At 31.4% G+C, this 24,040-nt stretch overlaps 1 protein-coding gene across 3 annotated transcripts in view; it reads right to left on the minus strand.

Annotated features, from left to right (window-relative positions):
- KCNJ3 (potassium inwardly rectifying channel subfamily J member 3) overlaps window positions 1-24,040 on the minus strand; it is a 217,698-nt gene that overhangs the window by 123,035 nt on the left and 70,623 nt on the right. Inside the window, exon 3 of one of the 3 annotated variants that reach the window (XM_051986370.1) lies at window positions 8,979-9,242. The exons of the other annotated variants lie outside the window; for them this stretch is intronic. Coding sequence (XP_051842330.1) covers window positions 9,211-9,242 — 32 coding nt within the window. The 3' untranslated portion in view covers window positions 8,979-9,210. Of the gene's footprint in view, window positions 1-8,978; window positions 9,243-24,040 lie in introns of those variants that run through there. 3 annotated transcript variants of the gene reach the window in all.

The following is a 24,040-nucleotide window of genomic DNA, read 5'->3' on the forward strand; positions in this document are numbered from 1 at the left end:
AATTCCCACAGACTTTGTAAGTAACTGGGAGGAGCAAGTATAGAATCACTCAGACTACAGTACTTCAGGCTCTGGGTTCCCAAGATCTCCTACAATTTATCATAGAGGGATGACTGTCAGGAAGGAGAAAATCATGAAGAGAGGAAATGGAAAAACAAGGGAGAAAGTTATTGTTCAGTCATTTGGATTTTCTTGACAAAAATACTGGACTGGTTTTCCATTTCCTTCTCTGGCTCATTTTACAGATGAGAAGATGAAAACTGAAGGGTTAAGTGAGTTGTCTAGGGTCCATAGCTAATAAATGTCTGAGGTCAAATTTGAACTCAAAAAGATGAATCTTCCTGAGTTCAGGCCCACCATTCTATCCATTGTGCCACCTAACTGCTCTTGTACCACTTGGCCACTCCCATGATAATAGATATGTTTAAATCTTAAGAAAGTAGGAATGTAGTTTTCTTTGTCATATTCAGGAAAAGCAATAAAATTACATAACTTCAATAAAAATAGTTTTCTTTCAATGAGAGCATTAATAAATTTGGAAGAGACTAAAATATTATAAATATCTAACAACCAAACATACCAACAAAATCTAAAGCTTCCCTTTGTGTGAAATAACTGGATTGAAAATTGCTTCCATTAAACATACACTAAATAATATACATTTGGAATATTACATAAATTTAAAAATGAGAGAGAAAATTGCCTCAATTACTGAAGTTAATAAATAGTTTACAATACACTTAATTTTTCTGAGAATAGTTTCTCCACATAAATCTTTATTATGAATCTCATCAAAATGCAATTAGCCTGAGCCTAAGAGGATGAAAGGAAATTGGTGAGTGAACACAGAAACTCACTCTGGCATCATATGTTTATTTAATATTCATATATCTCAGGCAATAAAAAGAGTTCCTATATATCAGCTTTAATATCTTTCTTTTAGAAGGCAGATCATTTTACATATCTTTGGCAGAGGCAAATGGAGAAAATGAGAGAAGAAACAGAAAAGCAACGTATTTTTACTTTATATGAGAGGCAGAAAATACAATCCAAAACCAACTGTCTTAAAAAGTTCTTTACTAGGATGAAAGAAACTGATATGGCTGGAAAAAAGGCCCAAGATAATAATCTAATCCAGAATCCCATACCATTGAAGGTAGCAGAAAGATGTCCTGAAATTCAGTTGCTCTGACTATTGTCTCCAATATCACCTTTGCAAAGGATGAAGAAGAATAACACAAAGAAATACACAAAAAACAAAAGTCAAGTAAAAAGTATTAGCTAAGTTATGAGTTTCACATAAAGGCCATTTGTTAATAGCTTACCCTGGACCTCTTAATTCTTAGTTTAGAAATCTAGGCAAACAAGACCAAAATTTCCACTGTTCTCTACAAATGGAAATTTTGAAAAAAAGTTGACTTTTCCACTGTTCTCTACAAATGGAAATTTTGAAAAAAAGTTGACTTACTTTCATTGTGTACTTTCCCATGTGACCAGTGTACTACCTAGCATAATTGTAAATGTCTTCAAAAAGCAAAAGCGAAAAACTGTAATTGCTATTTCTAGAACGGCTCAAAATGGTAAATGATACATCTTGATAAAATTAAAATTCTTAAAAATACTCACAACTTAGTTTTTTATAAATATTGTGTATATGTGTATATGTGTTTATATATATATGTATGTATAGGTGATACCCACATAAGTATGATAGAGTGTGTGTGTACCATTTTGAACCAACAGACAAATTTAGCTTGTTTTTCTATTGGAATTTCAACTTTAGTACAGTTTTCAATACTGAAATTTCATACTGATGTTTCAATTTAGACTTAAATTTTTCATATATCTCTGGGTGAAAATTGAGTGGATAGATTTCTAGAAGTATATCGTAGCACAAAAATTTCTGGAAAATATTTAGAGATTGGATAACTGATTATTTACACTATCACTTAAAAATAAAACATTATTATCTCTAAGAAATAGTATGATTGACATCTCACAGTGGCACATTTTAAAAATCTCATTACTAGTAGCAATATTATTTAACTGTAGCAATTTTTGTACTTAGTTTATAATTCTCTTTTACTGGATTAGGAGATTAATTCAATATCATAATAAGAATTAACATAAAATACTTATTCATTTCCTGACAGAATGGTCTGCCAACGTTCAAAACCAATCAAAATTTTCAAGTACCTTTTGTTACATATAATATAATGTGATCTCAGAAATGTAAAGATATTCTTTCTCGAGAGTTTTGAAAATTAAAATGAATATGGCAAAAAATTTTGGCACTTCATGCAAATAGAAAAAGATTTGTAAATTATTTTTTCCTCCTTATTTATCTATATATTCCCCCACTTTTGCTAATTCTTAAAATAGGCACCAGAGGAATTTATCTTTTTATAATGTAAGGTCTTTGAGAGCAGGGGCTGACATTTTGTTCTTGTGTTTCCAGGGCCAGTTCAGATCCTTAAGATAGCAGAAAGATAATAAATGTTCGTTCAACTATATGGAACTGAAGTGGAAAGAACACAGAACAACGAATAAGAAGTCCTGGGTTTTAATCCTAATATTATCAATTAATATTGTTAGGTTTCAGCTTGCTCATCTGGAAAATGTGGGAGTTGGATTTAATTATTAATGTGTTCTCAGACAGGAAGGAGATGGTAGTAGTGCTTGAATGTAGTCTGGGGTAAAGAATGGAAGTGAGGTAAGAAGTAGAAGTTAATAGATGATATCACAGTCCCAGACATGACACTTCTAAATAGCTTCTTTGGGAAGATGGTGAAGACCCTAAAAAGGCAAATGATTTCCCCATTCTTAGTTAGCTGTCTGTGAAGGAGGGAGAAAAATACTTGCATTATCAATCTCACAAAATTGTTGTTAAAAAAAAAATTATAGAACCTAATTCAGTAGAGAAAGAATCATTAATAATTTTAACTAGATGATTTCTAAAATTTCTTTTAGCTCTAACAATCTATGATTCTATTTGGTGACCACAATAAGTTTCCTTCTTCCCTGTCCTATAATAAAAGAGAACACTTGGAAAGTGGTTGTAAGCCAACTTCAAATATTTGAAAAGATATTATATAAAACAGAGATCAGACTTCTTTGCTTGGATTCAAAGGTCAAAACTAGGAGCAATATAATGTGAAACAAATGAAAAAATAAAAAACAAAAACAAATAAAAGAAAAACCCTTCTTAATCCCAAAATAGAAGGAATTTCCCCAGATTATTCTTCACTGGAGATATTTAAGCAATAGTTAGAAGATTATTGTTTGAAACGTAGAAAACTATTCATGAGAGGTAACATATCAAACTCACCACTCTATAATTTATGGTTTTCATGAGGAATTTGCTTTTTTTTTTTTTTTTGAGTATGAAATCATTGTTCCAGATGACAATTGTTCTTTCCAAATCTAGGGTATTTAGATATGGTAATGAATATTTGTGTGAATAATAACTAACAAGTACTATTTGTCCATTTACATAAATACTTTAGAAGCAGCACAGTCTAATGAACTACACTCTGAATATATTTAAGGATTAGGACAGAGTTGGTTGGTGGATCCCCTTAATCTCATGCCTCAGAACCAAGATCTTCACTTTACAGTTGACATTTCATTAAAATGAGAAAGCAAACTTCTTGTTCCTGACTTCTGGTGCAGCAAGATATGAGTTCAAATCTTGCCTCAAATATTATCTGTATAATCCTGAGAATGTCACTTAATATGTCAGGCTCAGTACTTTTATCTGTTAAATAAGGAAATAATAGCACCTACCTCCCTGGTTGTCATGACAATAAAATAAAAGTGTTGCAAAATACTTACATGTTTTATAAATAGGCTATCATGCTCATCATTTTTCTCTTCCACCACCAAATTCAGGAAGATAAACTTTCCTATCTTCAACAGACATTCCCAGCAGTATTGTCACATTATGCTTCAGGACTAGAATTTTCTAATAAATAAATACATAAATTTAAAATATGAGCTTCCAACAGGCATAGGGGAAAAAGGCCTCTTAAAATTCTGTTAATTTCCTGGGGTTTTGATTTTCTTTGTTGTGGTAGAAGAGAAGTAGTAAGGAGAAAAAGATATTTATTGATTAAAAAGCAATTAATTTTAAAGATAATGGATTAGCTTCAAATTAATCAGGTACCTAATATAGAAGAAACCCTTCCTATTATAATGCTTTTTCTTTCAGAATGCCTCCTAAGCTACATTCATGTAACTGAATTCTATCTTAATAAATTTATCCAATAATATAGAACATTCCTTGACCATTCTAACCTGTACATAGATATCTAAGTATACATGCTCTCTGAACTGTCAGATCATTTATTTTCTATACAATTTAGATATAAACATTTTGTGTATAAATCATTATTTGGACTTTATCTGCCTACTCCCCATAAAACTATAAGCTTTAAGACAGGGAACAGAAGTAATGAATTATCTTTTGTATCACTCCTTAACTTTAACAAAATATTGTGCACCTAACATAAAGCATATATTTATTGAATTGAATATAACTAGTATTTGTCCCTTCCTACAATTTTTGAAAATGGCAAATTTTAACATAAGTAAATTCAAATCAATAATAAATATTATTCCTAGGGATGTGCTTTATTTATTTCATTTTCATAGAATAACTTACTAGCCTTTATACTTAAAAATTTGAGAGTAAAATCAGCACTCAGCAATCTAAGTAGGATTTCTAGGAAAAGAATAACTTTTTCAATAAAGTTTGATTTTCAATCAATCTTACATGGAATGCCACTGTAATTTCCAACTTAAGCATAAGGCAACATATTTACCACTTATTTCTAAAATGTCTATCATTGTCTAAATTGTCAACTAAAGCTCAATTTCTTAAAATTGGTTCGCCTATGGGGGTCTTGTAACTGAAACAGGGATTGCAAAATGATTTATTATCAGTATATACCTGGGACTGTGTAAAAATTTAAAGGGCAAAAAGGGGTTATAAGGGGAAAGAGTTAAAGAAGCTCTGCATTAAAGGTATGTTCCTGGGGAAATTTGCATTAATTAATTTCCTCATAATTAATCATATTTCCATTTATTTTCGGTAAATTCTGAAATGAGATCAGTTTATTCATCTAGGAATTCCTGCTAATAATGAAATTTTAGGCCCAATTCCTATTTTGATAATTTGAAAAATGTTTATCTTTATAAAATGAAATGGGAAAAAATCACTAGAGTTGCTGTAAAAATAGCGAGGCTTCCTTTCCAATTTTGCTATATATTATCCCTGCTATCTGAAACAACTCATAATCTCTGTACCTTGTTCCTCAACTTTAAAATGATGACAATACTATTTGTGTATCAATGGGGTTCTTATGAAGAAAAAAAAGCAATTATATAATATGACAGCATTATTGTTATTTGTTTGATGTCAAATAATCAAAGATTTCTGGTACTAAAAACTCAAGATGTCTTTCTGCTTTTCCCTCTTTTCCCCACTCTGATGTAGCCAATGATCTGTAAACAGATGTTATCAAGTACTGGAAGGGACTGACTGTTTAAAAGAACCCTGTGAGTCTTTCTAAAAATGAGGAATCCTTCTGTAATGCAAACAATCAACACACAAATTAGTATTTTATATATATGCATTTATAAATCAGACTTTAATAAAAGAAGTACCCCCTGTGATGTACTTGCTAATTAGCAACCAATAAAATCTACTGGAATCCTGCTTCAGACACTTCAAAATTACATGACCCTGAGTAATTTAATCTTTCTAATTCTCAGTTTCCTCATCTGTTAAATAACAATAGCAACTACTTTACTGATAAAATTAAATGAGACAATATCAGTATGCTGCTTTGCAAATCTTAAAGCACTATATAAATTCTATTATTATCATTATTAATTTTATAATGATGTATTATATTGCTTATAAGAATGTAGTATATGTTTCATACTTCATGATAAAAAGATCTGGTTTGATTTGCACCAGGGTAATTAAGTTTTATTCTATTCCATATAGGTAATATTCATATAACTAAAGAGAAAGGCCAAGAGTAGCATAATACTACCAAGAAAAGCATTAGGAAACTCAGCTGATATTTATTAAGCACAGGCAGGAAGGAAGGAAAGATTACATCAAGGAGTTTATTTCTATTGGTCTTTTGAGTCAGTTGCTATAGAATTGTTAATTATCATTATTACAGAGACTAGAAAGATCTGGCCTACATATTAAAATTCAGATTAAGTAAAGATTCTGTGTGTGTGCTTTCTCCCTAGCAGCTTTAATCATGTTAAGAATGCTAAATCTTTTCCTTATATTGGGGGAATTGCTTCCACACATTGCTTAATTAAAACTGTTAATTGTAAGTAGTGTTGTTGGCTTCCATCAACTGTTAATTATAGTGTTTCTAACTGATTTAGCTATCTCATCAAAATACTTTTTTTTTAGCCTCAACATTGTCATTAGTCTTTGAACCAATGATAATATGTTACACTTTTAAGAGCTACACTGAAAAGTGTGCCACAGTAGTGAGTTTAATGAACTCTCCAGAAAAATTTACAGTAAGTCTGAACTGTTGGAAGAAGCAGCAACAGCAGCCTCTGAATACAGAAGACTAAATGGATCAATTACTCTCATTCCTCTATTTGTATGATTGAGTATAATGAAGATATTTATTTAGCAGTGGCTTCCCAATTATTTCAAGTGTGGTGCTGAATTTGCTGATTCATATATATGAGTACAAATTGCTGTATTAAATGTGCTTAAACAGCTTGCTACAGTGAAGAGATTTTCTTTTGGAGAAAAAAAATAGATTTGAATTCTAACTCCTAGTCTTTACTAATTAAGTGATCTTGGGCAAATCATTTAATCTATTTAAACCTCACTTTCCTCTGTATTGAAATGGAAGTTGCAATACCTTAGTACTTACTACCTGCCTTACAAGATTATTGTGAGAAAATTATTTTGGAGAATGTGAAGCTCTTTACAAACTATTAATAAGGGTTAAGCTAGATGGCTCAGTGGATAAAGCATAGGCCCTGAAGTCAGAAGAACCTGAGTTCAAATTGGCCACAAACACTTAATACTTTCCATCTGTGTGACCTTGAACAAGTCACTTAACTCAACTGCCATGCCAAAATAAAATAAATACCTATTAGCTTATTTTAAGACACATTTAATGTCATATGCTAAATGTGGACATTCTTCAAGTCTTTATAGAAGATGAAATTGAATAATCATACATGTAAAAAGTCAGGTGGTTGGGTTTAAGCAATCTATTTCACAAGTTCAAGATGGGGGAAGAGATTATTTTCTCTGAACTGCAAGTTCAATATCAGTCAACATTGTTATACAACAGCACTCTTATTCTTTTCTATCCCATATCTGTCCAAAAGGGGAAAAAAAAGGGGGGGGGAGGGGGCTCAAGAAGACAAGGTTGCACTGAGAATCATAGCATCTAAGAAAAGGGTAGTTGTGATCGTTCCCTGAATTCTTCCTAATGAAATGCTATCTGGCATACTATGTTCAACTTATGAAAGTCATTTTCAGAAATACCAGATAAATCTATATATCAGCTCAAGATTACCAAGAAGACAACCGAACTAGTCTCCAAATTATGCATATAAGAAGTGGTTGAAGAAATTGGGGATGTTTATCCTAGAGAAAAAAATACATAAAAAGGACATGAAAACTATATTCAAGTAACTGAAGAATTATGATAAAGAAGAGTTAGTCCTAGTTGGCCCTATGAATGGAAGATACAAAGACACAGGTAGGAAAATACTTCTTAGCAATCAGTGCTATCTAAAAGAACAGAACTGGCTATAGTGTGTTCCCCCAACTGGAGATCTTTAAGCAAAAGCTAAATAATTCCTCATTGAGCTTGTTCATGAGATTTTAATTTTTGTATGGTGATGATTTATCTGACATATGAAGTTCTTTCCAAAATTTATGTAATGTCATGTGTAAATTAATTTTTAAAAAAATCTGATTTCAGAAAGTATGGCCTAGTGCTAACTGGCAGGGACTCTAGTTTCTTAATGAGAACACTAAGCCTAACCTATAAAAATTCCATAAAAACTTTTTTTTAAGCTAAGAGTAGGCCATCTTCCTTTCTTTCTTCCAGTTCATTTGAGCTGCTTTATCAACAGGAGTAAACAATATGGATGTAGCAATAGGCATGTAATATTGGATTATGAATGGAAAAGAATATAATTTATAACATTCTTGATCCAATTTTATAAAATGATTTTTTTAAGTAGATTGCTTTAATATTTCTTGTAAATGAAGAAAATTTACATCACTTGTCACAAACTTTTTTGCACTATTAATATAAGAAATTATATTAAGGAAATAGATAGTTTTTAGTACTACATGTTTATATTATTGTATTCCATTTTGGGTCTTGGGGAAAAAAATAGAAAATAAATTATTTTGTCAGAAATAAAAATGCCGTATTAAATGTATTAAATAAAAATTCTCTATTGTCAATGGAGCAAATATGGAGTCTATGGAACAAAAATTAGCAAGAACATTTCATTTAAAGGATAAAGTGTTCGTTTGGCTGAATATTTTTAAGGCTTACTTTTATTAGGATTTTAAATAAAAGCATACATCTACAACTAAGGATGCCCTTGTATAAATTCATCATTTTTTAATAAAAATGCTCATTTCTTTTTACTTCATTGATGTCTAGGGAAGAAATTGAAATGGCTAAGTTTGAGAAGGTGAAAAGAAGTATGGAATGAATTAAAGTTCAGGGTGAGCATACTATACTGCATATGTAGCATTTCTGCTACATAGCAGTGAATGTAATGTGGAAGTAGTGTAACTCCTGAACATTCTTGATCACCTATGGAAATAAGAAATCAGGATGGCATTGTTATTAAAACTTCTAAACATCATTTTATTCAACATTTTCAAACTCCTTTTACAAAAATACTTAAAAAGAAAAGAGAAAGAGAAAGAAAGAAAGAAAGAAAGAAAGAAAGAAAGAAAGAAAGAAAGAAAGAAAGAAAGAAAGAAAGAAAGAAAGAAAGAAAGAAAGAAAGAAAGAAAGAAAGAAAGAAAAAAGTCAAGCTCTCCCACTGCATACAGAACTATTTCCAGTCATCTTGATCTATAGCTTGCCATTGAATCCATATGGCTCCAGAAGACAAATTAATTCTGGTGACTTTGCACAGGCCGCTCTCATTTAAATTCAATTCACTAATCTGTCACGGCATCACCTTCATGATGTCATAATTCTCTTCAAGAACAAAGGATAAACAACAATTATCAGAATAGCAATTAATAATTTGGTTATTCGATAATAGTTGGAGATCATTAAATTCAGTCATATTTTTATTTTGAGGAGTCTTTTAACAAGTTTTACTGATGCTTTTGTACTTATATCCATTTGTGTACATATTCCCTCCATTTCAACTCACTAGTAAACATAAAAATAATAAATAAATAAATCCAATGCTATTTTTACTCACAAAGTATTAGTTACCATAATGAATGAAATAATGAAAATTGTGAAAATTTTCTTTGGGGGCATTATTCACCCAAAATATTTGGATAAATAACTGTAGGATTAGGAAGGATTTTCAATTATGGAAAAATTTCTCCCTTCAAAATCAATCCATGTTTTGTTGAGAATAAATGTTTGCCAATATCCTTGGGTTAACCAGTCATACATTCATATTTTAAAATGATCATGAGTGACCTGTGGAAGAGGAAGGAATTTATGACCAAAGAGGAACTAGAAATCATTATTGATCACAAAATAGAAAATTTTGATTTATGTCAAATTGAAAAGTTTTTGTACAAACAAAATTAATGCAGACAATTTTAGAAGGGAAGCAATAAACTGGAAAAACATTTTTACAGTCAAAGGTTCTGATAAAGGCCTCATTTCCAAAATATATAGAGAATTGACTCTAATTTATAAGAAATCAAGCCATTCTTCAATTGATAAATGGTCAAAGGATATGAACAGACAATTCTCAGATGAAGAAATTGAAACTATTTCTAGCCATATGAAAAGATGCTCCAAGTCATTATTAATAAGAGAAATGTAAATTAAGACAACTCTGAGATACCACTACACACCTGTCAGATTGGCTAGAGTGACAGGGAAAGATAATGCAGAGTGTTGGAGGGGATGTGGGAAAACAGGGATACTGATACATTGTTGGTGGAATTGTGAACACATCCAGCCATTCTGGAGAGCAATTTTGAATTATGCTCAAAAAGTTATCAAACTGTGCATACCCTTTGATCCAGCAGTATTACTACTGGGCTTATATTCCAAAGAGATTTTAAAGAAGGGAAAAAGACCTGTATGTGCAAGAATGTTTGTAGCAGCCCTCTTTGTAGTGGCCAGAATCTGGAAACTGAGTGGATGCCCATCAATTGCAGAATGGCTGAATAAATTATAATATATGAATATCATGGAATATTATTGTTCTATAAGAAATGACCAGCAGGATGATTTCAGAGAGGCCTAGAGAGACTTACATGAACTGATGCTGAGTGAAATGAGCAGGACTAGGAAATCATTATATACTTCAACAACAATACTATATGATGATCAATTCTGATGGACATGGTTCTCTTCAACAATGAGATGAACCAAATCAATTCCAATGGAGCAGTAATGAATTGAACCAGCTACACCCAGCAAAAGAACTCTGGGAGATGACTATGAACCACTACATAGAATTCTCAATCCCTCTTATTTTTGTTTGCCTGCATTTTTGATTTCCTTCAGAGAATAATTGTACATTCTTTCAAAGTCCAATTCTTTTTGTACAGCAAAATAACTGTATGGACATGTACATATATATTACATTTAACTTATACTCTAACATATTTAACATGCATTGGTCAACCTGACATCTGGGGGAAGGGGTGATAGAAGGAATGGAAAAGTTGGAACAAAAAGTTTTGCAGTTGTCAATGCTGAAAAATAACCCATGCATATATCTTGTAAATAAAAAGCTATAATAAAGAATAAAAAATAAATAAAATGATCATGAGTAAAGGATTCTGAAGCTTGAAAACAGAGATAAGCAAATATCATACTGCTAGAAAAGATGTCATGTAATAAGTATTTACTTTTCATTTTAAGTCTGTAAAAATATGAAGTTTTAGCATTTACCAAAAGATTCTTAATCCTGAGATAACTATAATTGTCTGAAGTGGAATTTTCATGTTCACAACAAATTTAGCATTTAGACACTGTTCTTTTTGCTAAAATTATACCCTTATAACAAAAGTTTAGAAAGAACAGGCATAATCAGTAGTTATATTCACCATGCAGGATTTGGATGCCAACAGGAAGATTCTTAAAGGGGGCGGGGTACTGTTAATGTATATTTCCAATACTAAATAGAATCTCCCACACTACAAGGTCCATGATGAAGTATTTTAATATCTGCAAATTCATTTTGGAAGAATTTAAGTAATGCCAATAGCATCTGACAAATTAAGAATTAATTAAGGTAGGAAGGATCCTCTGGGATACAGTCTTTTTGTTTGTTTTTTCCCATCTCTCCATATTGTTTTTACTCATCCCAAAGACAAAATAAAGAACAAGAATGAGGCTAACTGATCTACTGAGAGCTAAACATTCTGTCTAACTATTAGAAAGCCAGAAGAGAAATAAATTGTTTTTTGGAGTGTTGAAAGATCTGTTCACATAGCTAAGAAGAAACAGTACCTTAAATGGTAGCTTATTGAAATACTCTACATAATTAACACCTAACAATTTATCTCTAACAATATCAAATAATATTTCCTGAGAACTTGGAATCAAGACAAAGACAAACCTAACCTTCCCACCAGCAGGATACTAGGGAACTGAATGTGTAGGTAGTGGAAGCCAGGCTATCAGGATTTTGACAAGGATTATGGAAAACATAAGGAAAAAAAAAAAATATCTGTGACTCCCTTCTAACCTGGTAGTCGTGCTTTGAGGTCATGGGGACAAGTATAATATAGTAGGCACAAAAAGGCCATAAGCTACCTCACTCAATAAAATTCAGAATTCCAATCAATCTATGATCTCATTTATACTCTGTCCAACAGTAGAGATTGCAACCAATCCATACCTGCCAACTCCAACTCAATCACTTTATCTGTTTCCAATGAATGAAAATTTTCTTTCTTCTAGCTGCTAATATCAAAGTGGCAAAACAAGTCATACTCAATCAGTTTTATATCATAATCATGGTACATTTCCATGATCAATTGTGTTCGATAGTTTTCATAATAAGAGTATACTTATGTTACCAAATGCTTTGGGGAATCAATAAATATAATTTGGAAGTTTTGATCTGTTCTCTAACTTTCCAGGTTTTTTTAAATTACAAAGATGTATTTATATGACCACAAGTCACATTATAATTTTTGTAGCACACTGTTGACAAAGGTGGCCTGTGAATCCTGCCCTCCAAGAATACATTACTATTGCAATAACTTTCTAACCTTTTTTATTGAGAATTACCTCAGACTGTTTAATTTTGTGGAACCTCCTCAGCAATCTCAGAGAATAGAAGAGTAAGCAGTTGTTTGAACAAGACTAACTATATTTTTTCTAAGAAATGACTAGGTTAGAATTGTGAATTATGCATTAATCTTCATAACTACCTGTTTTGATTAATGAACAGTTATTTCCCCAAATCTTCAAACTCTCCCTCCTCTACATCTTAACATGGCTCGTTAGCACATCTTTTCTAGATTTCTTATAAAATTCTGATCCCATCCTTCTTGAGTTATACTTGGATGTCAAATATGCAAATGTAGTCCAAACTGGAGTAGGATATAATAGGGAAATGGTTAATAAAAATACAACAAAACATAACATTAATATTTAGTTTCCTAAGACAACATTGCTTGCTACTTATGTAGGATTTAGTGGTTCTTATCATTATTTCAACTTGATATCACAGCTCTTTAGCTACTGTTATATTTAATGCAATGGGAATGGGTGAATATGGAAAGAAGAGAATTGCTAATTATTTTCTATCCCTACACATCCCATTAGGATCTTACAGATGAATCAATTTTAAAATAACACTGGTTGAAAACAGTATCTTTTATTATTTTTCCTCCAATCAAATTCATTCATTTTTCATATCCAGCCAATACAATCAGGCCCTTTCAGGTTCATCAGCTTCCACACTAAACCTAATTTTTTTTTTCATTCTCACTTAATAATAACCTCTTAGTTGATCAACCAATCTTCAACTTCAAGAAATTATATCAGGTTAATCTTCCAGCAAAACTTTAGGAATGTAATTTTACTGATTAAAAAATGGTCAATAAAAATTTTTTAAACGGTCAATAGCTAGAAATTCTTTGTTATTTTTGTTTTATTTTTTAGAGCTTATTATTTACAAAACATATGCATGGGTAATTTTTCAACATTGACCCTTGCAAAACCTTGTATTCCAAATTTTCCCCTCCTTCCCCCTACTCCCTCTTCTAGATAGCATGTACTCTAATACATGTCAAATATGTAAAAATATATGAATAACTAGAATTTCTTAAATGAATATTTAAGATACTGATACAAGTGGTTATCAATGACACAGTCTATGACACTTATAGGCAACTCAAACACGATTAAAATATAAGTGGGAAATATTTAACAAAATAAATAAATATTCAACAAAATACAATAACATAGAATATAGACAATATTAATGTAAGGTTTTCTAAGTCATTATGCATAGGCAGGAATGCTTATGTATTAATTAATGTCTTTCCTATTTGAGTTTGATGTCTCTACTCCATCTCATGACCCTAACAACTTTCTCATACTAACCAAACTGAACTGCCTTTTTCCATAAATGTGTTGTGAACTTACCCTGTTTCTATATTCTTCACCTAGAATATATCCTATTCTGCACTTCCCATGCATCTCTCAAAATTCTATCTATTTCTAATTAAAGGCTCTTTTTTCCATGAAGATTTCCTTGATCTTTCTGGCTATGTGTAATTCAATTCAATGAATATTTATTGTCCCTTATGTTGTCAAGTACAATACTAGCACAGGACTTACAAAAATTTAAACTGATAATCAGTGCATTCAAGGAGTTCGCAGTTTCTTAGAGATATAAGGAATGTGCAAAAATAATAATAGAAATTAAAATGCTAATCCTATAGTAAAGATCAAATAGAAAGGAATGAGAAATGTGAGGAGGTATTATAGAATGCTTAATACAAAGACTGATATCAAAGCTGAACCAAAAGAAAATGGAACAACTTTTTTTTTTCTTTTAAAAAATTCTGAATTTTACAATGCCAAAGAAAATGAGCATTTTTATAAATCTATAGAACAGAAAAAGGAAATTGTATAGAAAGCATAAAACTCAGAATGTGTTCTTAAGAAGAGTTATGAAGAGTTTTTAAAATAAATAACTTGCATTGAGCAGTAAGAGGCTTATTGGTGTTATTGGTTATAAATGTATCCATTTATTTATTTAGTTTTCTTTTTAGAATAAAATTTAACATGTAACTTTCAAAGCTATCTTGCTTGTCAATGATTCTAGGCTTCTGTTCCTTTTTGTTTGTAGACCCTATCACTAGCCTTCTTTTCTCATTAAAGAAAAAAAAGAAAGCAAGAGAGAGGGGAAAAAAGTAGAGAGGACAATAAAGGAAAGAAGAAAAGATCTTTGTTCATCTAACAAATTTGTAATCAAGCAAAATAAAATAACTTATTCATCATCTCCATAAATATGTCTAATTCTGCATCTTGAGTCAGTCTCTCTCTCTCTCTCTCTCTCTCAGTGAATAACATGCTTAACCAGCAGTACTCTGGAATCATGGTTGAGGAATATGCTTTCTAAATTCCTAAGTATTTTGAATTGTTTTCTTTTTACATAGCTGTTATTATTTATATGATTGTTCCAATTCTGCTTAACTGCTCTTTAACAGTTCATATAATTCTTCCTATATATCTCTGAAACTGTCCTTTTATCATTTGTACTTGTTGTGATAACAAGGGAAGGAAAAATATTTCAACAAAAATACCAAAACATTTTTGTCAAGCTTTGCAAATTTCTGGAGATAGAAGAGAACATGATGAACAGTAGACACAACAAATAATCTAGTTTGTCTATAATAAAGAATCTTAATGAAAGCAGAGTAAAGTAACATTAGGAAGACAGTGGAAAGGTTCTAAGACTTTTGAGGAAGGAATAATGATCAAATCTATACACAGGATTAGATGAAAAATGTATTTCAGAGGGAAGATAAGCAGGATAACAAGAGCTTTTTACAATAAGCCCAGTGAAAGAAAATCTGAATACAAGTGTTAGGAATCAGAATGGAAAGGAGGGAAGAAATGGGAGAAAGATTTAAAGGTAGATTTATGATGGCTTGACAGTTAATCGAATATGATTTTTAAAAAAAGGTGGGGGGGGGGGGAGGGAGGGGGAACAGTCAAATTATGCCTTCAAACTGCTGAATGCCAAAATAGGAAGAATATTGATGTTATCAACAGAACTACGAAAGAGGTACTCCAATGTTGGGAGAAAGGTGTTAATTTGTTTTTTATTCACTCTATAGTTTTCTTACTACACTATATTATATATACTATACCATACTATACTATACTATACTATACTATACTATACTATACTATACTATACTATACTATACTACTGAATCACTTTATGACCTGTAGTAGTTACTTCAGTACTTGATTGCTCCCTTATAATACTGTAATATCCTTACAGAGAGCAAGCAAATTTTATTTATTTCTGCATTTCACAAATATCTATGCCTTGTATATATCTGGAACTCCACAGATATGCCAAAATAACTGATGAGTTAAAAATAATTTCTTAAACCCTTTGAAATGTTAATAAAGAGAAAAATGGAAGAAAATGTAGATTTATTTTATTAAGAGTTGCCACGTAAGGATTATAGTCAAGAATGAAATTACTAATTTAAGTTAGGTTTTCCAAGATATGCTTTGCCACAAGCTTGTAAATGTGGTCATAGATTTTTAGACCTGGACGTATCCTAAATCCAAACTTTTAATTTTACTTATATAGAAACAAAGTTTCTGTTTAGTTACTTATCTAAAGTCACTCAGTAAATTAATAGTAGTTTTGGAATTAGAATTCAATTTGAATTAGAAATTAGGATTCAAATCTCATGATTCCCAGTTTCAAGATTTAAGATTCATTTTCACTGCCCATACTTTACTTATCTTCCCATGCTCTACAAAGAAACATTACCAGAAAATACCAAAATGGAAAAGAAAATAGCTCAGTAACAGATCTAATATCATTACCTGTAACTGGAACAGAACAAAACAATAAAAACAATAATAATAATAATAGTGCATCTTTAGAAATACTGCAAAAATGGAGAAGACAGAAAGTGTGGATTTTTTTTTTTCAAATGCACGATCAAGTATGATATTTCCCAGGAAACAGTTTTGGAACAAAAATCTACCTAAGCAGATTCTATCAACATGAGTTTTCTATTCATTTTTAAAGAGAAATTTTGGTGGCAAGAAGTAGACCTCTGAATATAAAATTAAAACTGAATTAAGAAAAGAGAATTAGATGGAATGATAATTATATATCATTGGTTAAAAAAAAAAAACTTAATCAATGGTAGATATTGAAGACTGAAAAAAAGTCTAAAATAACATTTCACTTTTTTTAATTTGCAGATGCAATAATATATATGTATTATATATTTACACATATGTAATGTATGCTTATATTAACAACATTATAATTGTACTCTAATAGTTGTATGAATGTCTAAAACTCACCATCTAGTTATAAGTCTTTTTTAAGTACTTTTTATATACACACAAATACATACACATATATAAAAATATATATTTATACATATACCTATATGCATATGTATGCATATAAAGATAAATGCAAATATTTATATCTCTATATAGATATAAGAATATATACAGATATAGATGTACTTATAGATATCTTTGAAATGCACTACAATTGGAAAGAGGGTAGCTAGGTGGTACAATGATTAGCATTCTAGGCCTGGAGTCAGAAAGATTCATCATTTTGAGTTTAAATTCAGCCTTTTTTATATACATTAGTTGTGTGACCCTGGGTGAGTCATTTAACCCTGTTTGCCTCAGTTTCTTCTGTAAAAAGAGCTGAAGAAGGAAATGGTAAAACACTCCAATATCTTTACCAAAACAACAACAAAAATAAACAAACAGGAAGAATTAGATTGACTGACGTGACTGAAATGACTGAACAAAAACAATACAACAGGAAAAAAGGTAAGACTCAGAACTGTGTAATGTAAGATTAGACTAGACTGTTTTTAAGAAATTATGCACATATTTTAATGATTCTACACTATTCAATAGTGTACCACTCAGCTCCTTAACATCAATACTTTACAGTAATGTTATAAATCTAAATTAAGCGTAACAATGAAGATTAGAGATAAAATAACTGAAAAAGACAAAAGACTTCAAAATAATAACAATGATGAAAGAGGATATGCTTGACATACAGTTCAGGTTTAATAAATACATATTGATTGAGGAAATAATGTATGATCAGAAAAGGATATAGATCTAAAATGTAACAAAAATGAGAGGTCTCAATTAGATGGCAAAAGTAGAATTTTGTTATATCCAAGAGATTCACATTGGGCAAATCCTCCCATAAAGATTTGTGACAAGGCAGAGACAAATTAAAAAGGGTTAAATGTAATAAAGTTTGGAATCTACATTAGTAGAGGAAGTACCTAGAATAATGAAATCTTGATCAATCCATGTATCAAAAGGTTGCATACAAAAGCTGATTCAAGCTATGCAATTTTCCCTCTGTTCTACACAAAAAAGTTCAAATTGTATTTTTTGTTATATAACAGCACTCCTAATTTTGAGAAAAAATAAACTACATTTTTAACAATAAAAATAATTGTAATGATGATAATGGGAAATATATGTTTTGACCTGAAATGAATTTATTCTACTCTATCTTAATAGCATTTATTAAATCTACCTTAAAGCTCTTTGAAACTCACTGGGAAAAAGTAAAGTGATAGAGATTTCTTTAACTTAAATTAAAAACAATTGCTGAGATACTATAGATTACTTGAAATTCATTCAAAATGGATTCTTATGAAAGAATTATCTTTGTAGAATCAAGTTATTACAAATCCATGAATAAGTACTCCAGCAATGTTTCAGGAAAATCTATGATAAGATTTATATATGATTAAGATAATAAAATGTCATCTTGGTACTTAAACAGTATTATAAACTAATTTATTATATATTATAAATTATAAAACAAAATATATTTTATAATTATTGTATTTTTATATTATATTATAAAACAAAAATTATATTATATTATTATTATAAAACAAAATAATACTATTGAAATTTGTATCTATGACATTAATTAATTTAAGATGATTTCTGATTTCATCTGTATGGGTCTTTTCTGCCACAAATGCAGATAAGATCCCGTCTTTCACACAGTTTTATGTGCTTGATATGGCCAAAAAACCAACAACAACAACAAATGCCTTATTACTTAATAGCTAATGTTGTTATGATAAGACTTTCCAAATTTAGCAAAATTGTTCTTCAGATACTTGCCCATTATTGGAGCGCTATTTGAGATCTTTACACCATAGTAAAATCTGTCATGGCTTTTATCCTGCTGTCCCAGTCAGTCTTCAAATACAAGAGAATGACTTTCACAAAATTTCGGGAAAAAAAGGCTTCTATCTATTTCAACTGAAATTACCTCCTGCTTACTTTTTGTGGATGACCTCAAAAGTCCTTTCTTTTTTCTAAAGCTACATTTAACCTAAAGATCATTCCTATAAGTAAATTACCATTCAAATTTGGTTTTATTTTCATATCATCTTCTGTTATGAAACAGTAATTTATTAACTTGGAAAGCATATTACAGGAAGAACTATTAAAACACATTACTGCCTGAATAAGGGATGTGAAAACAGTGTCTATAAAAGGAAACGGCTCAGAATGGAAAGAGATTCATTTGGCTAAATGGCAAGAAAAATCATGTAGGAAAGGGAAAGACTTTATTAAATTCAGCATTAGGATAGTGCATCATTACTTTAAATAAAAATAAAAAAACTTAATTCTATAAATGAAACAAAACCCAATTCCATATAACCTTAACTTCTGAAGGAATTCAAGTATTAAAAACATTCAGAGGACATGGATATTATAAGTAAATAGGAACCACAAAGCTAATTTCCAATATTCTATACTCTGTAATTTAGCATATCAATACACATGGATATCCACCTTGTCATTTCTTGGAATCATTTCTTGTTTTATGCTTGTATTCCCCAGGTAATCCAGATAAAACTACACTTAAAAAGAGCTGATGCCTAAAACAGTGACTATCCAGTCTATAATTCACCCTAATTTATTTATTTATAACACAATTAGAAAGCAATTCCCTTTCTGGTGGATCCATGAGAGATTCTATAATACTTGCCTATGATTAGAGTATTCTAAAATATTTTTCTTTATTATGTATCACAAAAAAACTGATTGGTACACCAAGATAAGGTCAAAATGGGTTCATGACCTAGGCATAAAGAATGAGATGATAAATAAATTGGAAGAGCATAGGATAGTTTACCTCACAGACCTGTGGAAGAGGGAGGAATTTATGACCAAAGAAGAACTAGAGATCACTATTGATCACAACATAGAAAATTTTGATTATATCAAATTGAAAAGTTTTTGTACAAACAAAACAAATGCAAACAAGATTAGAAGGGAAACAATAAACTGGGAAAACATTTTTACAATCAAAGGTTCTGATAAAGGCCTCATTTCCAAAATATATAGAGAATTGACTCTAATCTATAAGAAATCAAACCATTCTCCAATTGATATATGGTCAAAGGATATGAACAGACAATTCTCAGACGAAGAAATTGAAGCTATTTATAGACATATGAAAATATGCTCCAAATCATTATTAACCAGAGAAATGCAAATTAAGACAACTCTGAGATACCACTACACACCTGTCAGATCGGCTAGAATGACAGGGAAAGATAATGGGGAATGTTGGAGGGGATGTGGGAAAACAGGGACACTGATACATTGTTGGTGGAATTGTGAACACATCCAGCCATTCTGGAGAGCAATTTGGAACTATGCTCAAAAAGTTATCAAACTGTGCATACCCTTTGATCCAGCAGTGTTTCTACTGGGCTTATACCCCAAAGAGATACTAAAGAAGGGAAAGGGACCTGTATGTGCCAAAATGTTTGTGGCAGCCCTGTTTGTAGTGGCTAGAAGCTGGAAAATGAAAGGATGTCCATCAATTGGAGAATGGTTGAGTAAATTGTGGTATTTGGATGTTATGGAATATTATTGTTCTGTAAGGAATGACCAGCAGGATGAATACAGAGAGGACTGGCGAGACTTACATGAACTGATGCTGAGTGAAATGAGCAGAATCAGGAGATCATTATATACCTCAACAACGATACTGTTTGAGGATGTATACTGATGGAAGTGGATCTCTTCGATAAAGAGAGCCTTAATTGATCAAAGATGGACAGAAGCAGCTACACCCAGAGAAAGAACACTGGGAAATGAATATAAACTGCTTGCATTTTTGTTTTTCTTCCCGGGTTATTTATACCTTCTAAATTCAATTCTCCCTGTGTAACAAGAAAACTGTTCGGTTCTGCACACATATATTGTATCTAGGATATACTGAAACCCATTCAACATGTAAAGGACTGCTTGCCATCTGGGGGAAGGGGTGGAGGGAGGGAGGGGAAAAATCGGAACAGAAGTGAATGCAAGGGATAATGCTGTAAAAAATTACCCTGGCATGCGTTCTATCAATAAAAAGTTATTAAAAAAAAAAAACTGATTGGTTTGGGCTAATTGTTGCAGAAGAAGTCCATTCAGCAGCAATTGTTAAGAGCCCACATTAACAGTAAGGATCTATGTCAGGCACTGCTTATGATTTTATTTTAACAGAGAAACATTATTCCAGTAATAATGAAATGGTCAGGTATGTATTTTACAAATCTTCATTTTTCTGTTATTCAGAGAATGAATTAAACAGCAGAAAGATTAGAAGGAAAGAGATGAATGAAGAAGGCATAGAAGAATAGTACAAAGAGTCAGCTAACATTTATTAAGCACCACTTAATTAACAGAGTATTTGTTATACATTGTAGATATAAATCTCTCAGGGACCTCATAGTCCAAGGGAATTAGGAGAGAACATAAGAGTAATGACAGATGACAGTTACTGACACACAGTGCTAAATAAATCTGTTATTCTAATGCCTTCTCTCTGTTGAAGTTCTCTGTTTTCTATGTCTGTTATATATGTTTATAAATCTTTGCACACAACTATTTACATGTTATCTCTCATTAGACTGTGAACTCCAAGTCTTTTGACTTTCTTTGCTTAATAAATGCTTACTGACTGACTCCCTAATTGTTAATTGATTGAGTGTTCTGTTATCAGAATAGAGGTTGTAAGAAGGGAGAAAGGAACAGATATGAGATATGTTATCAAAGCAGTATCATCATGATTTGGGACTGATTGCAACATAGATAGTAAGGGAAAAGGAAGAGTTGTTAAGGTCTTTTATAAAATCAGAAAAACATTAGTACTCTCAACAGAATGAGGCAAGTTTGGAAGAGAAATTTTGGGAAAGAAATACTATATTTCTTTTTGGAAATATATACTTTATTTTATTTTGGCGAAGTATTTATGTAGCACCTATTACAAGCCAGGCATTGTGTTCAGCCTTCTCAAATATTACCTCATTTGATCCATAAGATGCTGTTATAACCCTCATTTTGTAATTGGGGAAACCAAGAAAAATAGAGATTAAGTGATTTTTCCAAGGCCATAAAGTTAGTTACGTTTCTAATGTAGGCAGTATCTGAATTCTGGTCTACTTTATTCCAGACTCAACTCCAGTTGATAATTCTATCAACTGCACCATATAACTGCCTCAATAAGTTAATTTTAAGGTGTCCATAGAATATCCAAGTGGTGATAGCTAGCCGGCAGTTGGTAGTGTAAATCAGAGATCAAGAGAGAAATTATAACTATATGTAATATATGTCAGCAAGGGGAAAAGCATAGAAAAAATTAGAAACTTTCTAAAAGTCTGCCTATTAAGACAATCTACTGCCTCCTTACCTCACTCCCCTTGAATGATGGGAACTGAATCAAAGCAAAGAGAAAACCACAAAGTTGGTGGATTACATATGAACATTAATACTAAAAACCCTGTCTCCTAAACAATGAAAATAACGTTCTGCCACTCACCTCTAGCTTCCATTTGGAGTAAATACCTGAATATTCAAAATATCCAGGAATCAGAGATGATGTGACACCAAGTATACTTATTCTTGCTGAGTAAGTCTGATAATAAATAACCTTAATATAGACCAGCTCCTAATTGGGGGTTTCTTCCTTAGCTCAAAGTTAAAACTTAAGCAAGAGTGTGGGTTGAGTCAGCATTTACTGGCACAATTATATACTTTTAATTGTATAATGACAAACATTCTAAATAGCTTTTGCAAGTTTTATTCAGGTGCAGACCAATTTTCCCTTCTTTCCTTTTGCTATGTAAACCTTCCCTTGGCATAAAGACAGCATAATAGCTGTCTCAAAGCTCCTCATTAAATGACAATTCAATATTTTTCCTTGGTTCCTGAGTATCTGAGTCTCCACGTTGGCCAACACACCCGTCACTGACCCAGAAAATAAAGAAGAAAAGATGAGGCATTTTAGAAAATCATTTTTTCTCCCAATAGTCTTAATTTTTACAATTCTCTCAATATTTCATTAGGGCCTAGAATCAAAAAGCAATTGCAACACTACCATTCATGCTAAAGTTACTTCATAAGAAATGATAAATTGAAAACAAAGATGAGCTTCCACAACTGTGATTTAATCAAAATGAAGAAAAGCTCCTTGTATCATCTGAATATTAACTTTTGGTAGGATATTTTCAAGATATTAAAAAAAAAAAAAAAAAAAAAAAAACACTAGACTTGGAATCGGAATTGGGTTTTTGTCCTAACCAAAAAAAATAAAAAGCTAAGTGACCTTAATCCAATTCCCTTTGGACTTCAATTTTTCCTCTGAGAAATATAGAAGCTGAACCGATGACACCCCTCTCCCCACCCTCCCTGGTCTTTACTGCTCTGACTAGAATATGGATTTCCTTCCCACTGAACTCATCAGAGCACTCTATCTTTCCCCTTTAGTTTTGAACAGATGATATAAGCTACAGCTTTCTCATCCATTATAGTGTGCCCTGACAGCTCCTTAAAGCAAGCCTGATATGGCTATGACTTAAAGTAATGATTCTCTTCTTCTCAGATGACAATACCTGTGCTGTCTATGAAAATAGTCTTCTCTTCATTGGAGCCTTGGTCCTGGTTCATCTTCGAGAAAGTTTTACTTGAAAAAGTATAAATATTACTTCAAATGCCACTACTGACCTATTACTGAGAAGAATGAAACATCACTCTTCTGCATAACCAATTACTGGTCAAAATATTCTTATACTATGATGATTTATTCATTCATTTTCTCATTATAATAGGATCAAACAACACAAGTCAGATTCATCTGGGAAATCAAAAATAGATAATATAGATAAGCACCCATCAGAACAAAAAGCACTTAAATCAAACTTTAAAGCTCAGAATTTTGTATTCTAAGACAGCATAGGGATTTTTCTAAAGCACTTCTAAATACCCTGAGATATAAGGTAGTTCCAGGGGAGAAAAGCGGGGAATCAGCAGTTATACAGAATCCTAGATTAGTTACTCTGTTCTAAAGCATAACAAAATCACAGATTTTACAGTATAATAATTGAATACAACTACCTAACAAAACACAAAAACAAAATTCTACTGCTTTGATCATTTTACCCTTGTGCCAGAAGACAAACTAAGTTCTTAGTTCTGGAAACACTTTGACAGACTCAGACACTCAGAGTTACAATGAGCATGCATCAGTTGAAATACTAATT

This window comes from Antechinus flavipes, chromosome 3 (assembly GCF_016432865.1).
Source record: "Antechinus flavipes isolate AdamAnt ecotype Samford, QLD, Australia chromosome 3, AdamAnt_v2, whole genome shotgun sequence".
NCBI classification, from domain to species: domain Eukaryota; kingdom Metazoa; phylum Chordata; class Mammalia; order Dasyuromorphia; family Dasyuridae; genus Antechinus; species Antechinus flavipes.